Below are 8,402 nucleotides of genomic sequence, written 5' to 3'. Positions count from 1 at the left end.
ATTATTATTATTATTATTATAATTATATTATTACTATTACTATTATTATTATTATTAGTACGAATGAGAGTCGAAATGAAATCAATTTATAGGAAAGGCAAATATGGAGTAATGCTGAATTGATAACTGGAAGTGATGATGCAGTAGAATCGGTGGCAAGTTTAATTCCAGTTGATACAAACATAAATCAACAATTGAAAACATGTAAATCGTTCGGTACACATTACCGAGAAGCAATCCATGGTCCACATGCCAGTTTCCGACTCAGAGTGCTTCAGGAACAACGTATGCAATCGGTAAGGATGTCTTTTTACATCGTCGTTTCCATCGTAACCTTGATAATTATAACTAATATGATTATTTAATCAGTAAACTGAATTACAAAAATTTCTACATGCAACCCAAAGAAATTCATTAGGTATTTTTTTCAAAAGAATGAAGGAGCAAAATAAAGCGAAAACCGATACATTAATATCGTTCCGTTTTTTCAAAAATTAATGATTAAAATTATGGCATTTGTTTTTCGAAATCATTTTCTTTACGAAAAAAATGAGAAAAAAGCTCTTGAATATTTTTCAAAAATATTAAAATAGAGTAAAATTTAACATATTCATGCATTTTTTAATAGAATTTCATGCCAAAAGGAAGTTGTAAACGGCAACAAAAATTAGACGAATTAAAGAAAGACGACTTGAGCAAATTCAAATTCGGAACATATACCATACAAAATGAAAATGAAACATTTGGCGGTAAGTTTGATATTTATGAACCTTTTCATCAAAGCACCAATAACATTTAAAATGATATATGTAATGTTTACATCTTTTCATGCATATTTAATGATGCTTAGATATTTTGTTTACATATTTGTTGCAATGACATGATAAAATGTATATTGATATTATATACATTAAATAGGTATATATATATATATATATATATCTTTAAATAAACACGCAGTATATTCATTTATCAGTGATATGACGACATGATACACTCATATATCAGATTACTTAATCTACGTTTTTCTTAAACATTAATGTTTAGATTATATGCTGTGAACTTATGCTTACTCAAGTTCAGAGTATTTTTGAATTTCATTTTTCTCCTTTTTTTCTGTCTTGTATTATTAAAGAAGAAGAAATGAAAATTATGAAATATAAAACTAAAACGAAGGAGAAGGAGAGAGGCAGAGAGAGAGAGAGAGAAAGAAAAAAAAATCATTTAGCAGTTATTATTCAAAATTTTACTTAGCATTATTATTTAGATGCAAATAATAATGAAAAAAAACTAGGCCTTGACAAATTAATTAATGAATTCATTTATGGAAAAAAAACAGTAACAAAAGCAATTGGGATGATAAATTAACAAAAAATTTTCAATCCAACAACTAATTTTTATTTCGATTCTTTCCATTTTTGCTTTATGATATTTCAAAAGAAATAGCAGTTTAAGGCATAGAACGCTATAATTTACTTTTTATTGAAGTTTTCCATTTAGGTAAACAGTTCAATTCCTGTTGCAATATAATTAATTGTATAGCCACTGTGACATTGACATCTCGAATGTTTCCTGCTTAAATCAAAAATCCGTTTGACATAAATGAATGTATGGAATGGCTAACTTCCTATCTCCCAATTCCTAATATAATTCATTTTTCAGCTTCTTTTTTTATTAGTATAAAATGCAAAATATTACTAAAAGTAATAATTCATTTTATTTTCTCTTTCTATGAATACTTTCTTTTTCTTTCTACTTTTTGAATAGATTGTTAAATAAAATGGTTACATTTCAAAGTTTCACAAATATGATAAATTAAATAATTTACACATTTATTTCAATATAGTACGAAATTTTGCTATCGATAATACAACTAACTGGAAGGACGAATCACTTTTTCATGCATCAATCGATAAATGTCATTAAACTAGAAAAAAAAACGAAGCAAAACAAATACTTCTAATTAAACTTCTTTGGGAGAAACAAATAAGAAGGACAAAAAAGAAAAAAGACATTTGAAATTGTTCTAGTGATAGCAAAAATTTTTTTTCGCTTTTATAATAAGATTTCAAACGGAATTTGAAGTTGTTTATGGCAATAAAAATTTCTTTTGCTTTAATATTTATTATCCAAATTATGGAGCATGTATATTAGTAACAAAATGACATCAGAAATTTAAAATTTTGATGGATCGCGAAAATAATTTAAAAACTTATTCCTTTTTATCAATTAAGAATTACTGCATTTAGACAATAACAACAAATACATACTAAACGACAAAAAGTATTTCATATTTTTAACTTTTGACATATTATGTCTAACTAGTTGATGGTGAAAAGTCTAGTTTAACGCCTAATTACTGAAATTCTAAAAGCACACATTGTATTTACAGTAATCCGCAACTTATTACTACAAATGATAAGTGGAAACTTCAATACCTCTGTATATGTGTACGTGTCCGTCTGTCTGTGTGTGCATTTGTGTGTGTAGACCGAAAATTAGCATATTAACGCAGAAGGAAACTTACGCATATGTAAAGAATATAAAGGAATGAATGATTAATGAGTTTGTCCCTTTTGATTTATTGGTCCATTCGGTCTTAGATTGCTTGTTCGTTTGGCCCGAAATGGATGTTAGGTTAGGAAGCCAAGCCTAATAAGGACCATTTAGTTATTTACGCAAACCGCACTTAACTTAGTCTCTTTCCTCCTGTTTATAAACAATTCAAGAAATTGAAATTAAAGAATATAGGAAAGAGCGAAGAAATAGTTATTCTTTATTTCCACCGGAAGAAGCCAAACTCAATGAAAGGAGCGGGTATTGTCCCGCGTAAGTCAGGTATTATACAATTATTTACTACTCACTTTCTTTTTTTTATCCTTACCTTTCTTAAAATTAAACGGCACATAAATAATGCATTAAACTGTTTCTTTTCCTTTCCTTCCTTCCCTTAGTACTTGCCTTAGTTAATTTCAACTTTATTTAATGAATTTATATTGTAGTAAATTGAATCATTTCAATGTTTCCATCTCAATTCATAACACGGAACTCTCATAATTTTTTTTCTAAAAAAATGAGTAATAAGGACTGAATCGAGTCGAACTGAATTGAAATGAATTGAATAGGATTGAATTGAATGAAAACGCTTAATACGGAGAAAGAATGAAGAAAACAATTTATTTGACACTTTTTCATACATAGTCTATTAAAGTTCTATGAAAGTTATAGGTCAAAAATTCACGAAATCTTATACAATTGTTTTTTTTTCAAATAAATTATTTTCTTCATGATCTTTTATGATTTTTTCATCTTTTGTGATAAGTTATAAAATATTTTATTTTTCCTCTTTTCCCTTTCTCTCCTTCCGTCTAAATGTTATTTTTATGTTAAATAAGTAATTTTTAAAAGTTTATGATAAAACTTATGAGCCTAAAAACTAATTTGTATTAAAACAACCAAAAATAGAATACAATAAAATGAAGTACCAAATTAGAAAGCGCGAGAAATTTGAAAAGATAGGAAGGTTAATCGAAGATTATCTTCTAGTGATCTCCACATCCATCTTTGGATTGCGGTTAAAAGTGATTTTCAAGCGGTAAATTACGATTGAAACAATGAAACAGTTCATAAAAGATTGACATGTGTGTGACATGCTTTATTGCATAGAGTACTTAATTGGAATTAATTGAATAGAAATTTTCATGTTCAATAATATTTCTTTAAAATTTAAATTATGCTACCTTTATATCGTAATTTTTTAGCATTCCTTATGTGCAATTCTATAACATTTTGCTTTTCCACTACTCACTAATTAGTTATAAGTATTTTCATATTTCACTTTAATATGTAAAAAAGAATGCAACTTAAAATTTTGATAAATGAAGAAAAACGTACGAATATGAAATATTATAAAATTCAGTTAGATAGAATGCTGGTGACAAGGTGAAACCATGGTTTACTTTAATTTAATTTTGTCGCAAATGAAAAGCATCCATCCATCCATTTTTAAAAATTCATTAGTAATACTTCAACTATTGTCTTGAAATCACTTTTAAACTGCGAAAAATTAATAATAAAAATCATCGGGAAAAAATTGGAAGAATTATATTAAACAAAAATCATTTTAAATTTTAATATCAAATCAAAATTTCTAAATGTTAGCAGATTTCTTGATTACTTTCTTATTACTTTCATTAATAAATAACATCATAGAAAAAAAGAATTACAAGTCTTTTAAATTCCTTGGTGCTGAAAATTCCGGAAATTTTCATCTGTCAATACTTCTTGCACAATATTTCTTAAGTTCGAACAAATGTAAAATTGAAAGATTTACAAGGGATCAGATGGGGAGGGATGTTCGCTCAAATAATAATAATGAAAAACCCGCATTATAAAATGGAAATTTAGCGCCTATTAGGGACAGTAGCATTAACAGTAATGTGGGGATCATCTAGAAGACATTGCATATTTTGATAAAACTAATCAAAATGATAAATTTTTAATTATTTTTTCGTGGGATTAATGGAATTTACTTATAGTCATAAAAGAAAATACAAAACATTTTTAATTGTTTTATTTTTATTTTTCACTTTAAAATGCAATCAATTATTAGGCATATTTATAACAGAATTTTAAAATTATAATTTTTGTGAAAAAAAAGTTCATGACGAGGAGATTTTGCAAGGAAATTTCCTTAAAAATTTATGACAAAATTCTTCAAATTCAAAATAACAATTTCAAATCTAAAAGGAAATCGAATTTACAAGAAATTCAAATTTGAACGAAACTTAGATCTATTAATAAGCTCACAGTCAGAGAACATTTTTCTGATCAGTTTTGTTCCTTAACTCCATGTTTTTTTTTTTGTCATTTCTATCCCAATAGCATTGCTTTGTCATTTGGAAAAAACTTTATAACAGAACTTTTCTTTTTCACCCAAATTTTCAGAGAATTCAAAATATGATCAATCTCTTGCTATGCAAAAACTCTATGAAATGATTTCATTAATGAATTTTATCAATTGATGAAGTGAAATAGCATATATTCATTCGTTAAAAATTGAACTTCAATGAAAACTATCTCTCTGCTTATCAATTTCATATAATTTTTAACAATTTTGCATTCTTTTTATCAATTAACTCAATCTCTCTCGTTTCATTTTATTTTATTTCTTGTATTTTTCATTTTTTTTTTTCTGTATTTTCTTTGTTATTTATCATTACTACAGATGAGTTAATTCGACTTCAATAATTTATTTTGTATTACATTAGCAAGTTCAAAGTGTCAAAGGGCATTTGTCCGGTTAATTTTACCTCTTACCTTTATGGGTTTCTTTTTTTTGTATTTCTATCCCAGTAGCACTACTTTGTCACTTGAACAGAAAAAAGACTTTAAAGCAAATTACTACCCAACATTTCTCTCTTTTTTTCTTGGTCTTAGGAATTTTTCTTTTTTTAATTCTCACCTTTTCCTTTTCTTTTTTCTTTTTCTTTCTCCCTTTCTCTTTCATTCTCCTTCCCTCTTGCTTTGTAGCTTATTTAAGCATTATAAAAGCTCAATGAATTGGAAGTTTCTTTCTTTATTAGGCAGCCAAAATTAATTTTATAATCAAATGTTGTGGGGAATAATGGTTAAATTTAATCACAATAAAATGTAATAGCATTATTGTTGAATTGTATTTGCAACATATGAATGTGACCAATAGTATCCTGTGCCAAGATAATTTGGTTTATCCGATCCCAAGTACATACTAGGCTATGGCTCCTTCCCGGACTTAATTTAAAAAATGCAAATTTGCGGAATTCATTCAAGTCAAGTATTCAAGCATAACCCAAGCTAATGTATTTTAACTTTTAAATTAATTTTCCGCCACTGTGATCATTTCGATCATCGTTTCAATTCCATTTTTTCCTTTTTCATTGGCTTTTTCTTTTCAGTTTGGAATAAAAAAATGGAAAAGTTGAAATAGAAATCGAAACTGCATCTTTTAAGTTAAAATTTTCCATTTTATTCATTTCATTCAACTTATCCTCTAATATTTATAGACAAAGAAACGATTTGCATATTATTATGTCCTTAATTTATTAGGTCTAAAATAATTGGCAAACTTCGATTTGTTTCAACTTGATGTTCCAATTTGATTATTTCAATTCCAATATTATTAATTTCAGCATTATTTGTGTATTTAACATCCACTCAGCTTCCGTCCAACTTCTTCAGAGAACATTTTTACTGCATTTTGTTCCAATTGTTATTTTGCTTTATGCTAGCTTCTCTCATTTACGTAATGTATTCCGAACCTAATTTTTTCTCATTTTTTTTAAAAAACGGGATTTTCAGCTTTGGCTGGAGGGATCTTTATGTCATATAAATAATTAATTAAATTAATATTTCTGAGAAGAAGTAGACAAGAAATTATAAAACTTAAAAAGAATTATTTATTGAAATGAAATTTAAAAAAAATTAACCTTAGAGAAATTTGTCAATTCAGCTTTCAAGATGATCTGTAATGCTTGATCCAGCTGGTCGGAATATTCAGTAAAATTTGCCAAATATTTGTGCAATTATTTCAAATGATTTAGATTTACTTAACTATTTCCATGAAAAAATACAATTTTATCATCTGTAATTGAAATTTTCAAAAAATTGTGGAATTTTCAAAATTATTTTGTAAGTAGTGTTAAATTAGATGTAAAATATCTTAAACATAAATTTTGAATTATTTAGATTGATTTAAATTGGATATATGATTAAGGTATTTTAAGCATTTTGTTTTTTGTTTTTTTTTTCAAACTCTACTATTGTTTTAGACAAGTTCGTCAATTTTTTCACTTTTTTTGTTTTTCGTTTCAAATTTCAGTTGATTCTCCTAACTCTACACGTAATCTTTTTGTGGTTGTTTTGCTTAGAAACGAAGGATTTAAAATTTCCACATTTTGTTACCACACTTTCTGCCAACTCTTTGCCGTTTTCAACTTCTTTCTCACTTTTGCCACTATCAAATTAACAATTCAACAGTTTCGAAATGAATTTACAGCATCTTATTGCAACTGTTGAAACAATTTAAATCGTTTCGTGAAAAATTACTGTAAAATTTATTTAACTGATTATAAAACGAACCCATGTGTATCTAAAGGATCAACAATTCGAAATGGTTGATGTTTCCCGGTTAGTTCACTCAAAGGAACTTGGTGCACTGCTTGATGACAAATGGCATCATCGTTATCACTCCGATACTGATCAAGTGATCCGTAGTATTAGGAATTACAAAAACCATTCAATTTGGTACCAGGTAAGTTTCCTTTCTTCCTTTTTTTTTCCAAGTGCATTTTGATCACTCCTATATGCAAGTATGGATATGCTATTAACAGTTCGGAATTGAAACAAACAATTGAGACTGGTTACGCGTACTTGTTCAGATTCTGTCTGAATATTTTGAACTCAAATTTTACATAGTTTGATTTTTTAAAAAGGATTCATTTTTTGCATCATCAAATTGAATTTGACGTTTCTCATAATGGTAACAATTTAAGCAATTCAATAATTGCTGCTATTACAATACTATTACAATAATAAGCAAATTTCATTTCTATTATTGACTGTGAAAATTGGGAAATATCTCAGCGAAAGTTTTTTTTCTTCATTCCTTTTTTTAATTAAAATATTTGTGAATTATAAAAATAAGCAGTAATATGTTGTTATTAGTTTTCATTGCGAAAGGATATTTAAACAATATTATCGCAATAGTGAGTAAATCGCATTTTTATTATTAGCTATGCAAATTCAAAAATATTTCAACGGAAGACTATTCCTTTCCTTTTTAAAATTAAAATATTTATAAATTATTAGAGTAAATAGTAGTACGTTATTGCCAAATTTAGTTATGATAAAATAATATTAAACTCTTTCTCTCCTTTTTTTTCCAACTTTCAACAGAAATATTCAATTAATAGTGATGCTGTTTTTGAATGATAATTTTTGAGGAAAAAAGAAAAAAGTATGAAAAATGCTACTCAAAATTTTTTATCATTTTGAAAAAAGAAGCAGTACGGTATTTTTCAGTATTAAAAAGCGTTAACGGATTGATAAGTACCTAAGAACTATTTCATAGGTAGCATTTTGCAAGGCTTTCTGATTTCACCTTTTTTTTGTGGAATGATTTCTTCAAGCGTCTTTGTCACATTCACTTAAATTCTATTCAAAAAGGATTGGTGATAACGCAATAAAAGTATCGAACCCTTCTGTATGCTATCAAAAATGAACGGAATGAAAATTATTTTCCCCTTTCAAATGAAATATTCCCACATTTTGAAAATCTAATTTATTATTTTCAAATTATTTCATCATCTCTTAATGATTTTTTCATTTATTACTTTGGTATTAAATTTTTTATTTATCATCAA

The 8,402-nt window shown here is 26.8% G+C and overlaps 1 protein-coding gene across 1 annotated transcript; it reads left to right on the top strand.

The window, feature by feature from the left end:
• Positions 1-92: 92 nt before the first annotated feature.
• Positions 93-1,368, top strand: LOAG_10535 (hypothetical protein; the record flags this gene model as incomplete). The annotated part of the gene is made up of 3 exons (XM_003146059.1): positions 93-296; positions 629-749; positions 1,268-1,368. Coding segments are annotated over 3 exons (426 nt in total), but the record flags the coding sequence as incomplete, so codon positions are not given.
• Positions 1,369-8,402: the final 7,034 nt, after the last annotated feature.

This window comes from Loa loa (assembly GCF_000183805.2).
Source record: "Loa loa unplaced genomic scaffold supercont3.326, whole genome shotgun sequence".
Lineage (NCBI taxonomy): Eukaryota > Metazoa > Nematoda > Chromadorea > Rhabditida > Onchocercidae > Loa > Loa loa.
Note: the sequence above shows the minus strand (reverse complement) of the source record. Positions and strands in the feature narration are given on the sequence as shown.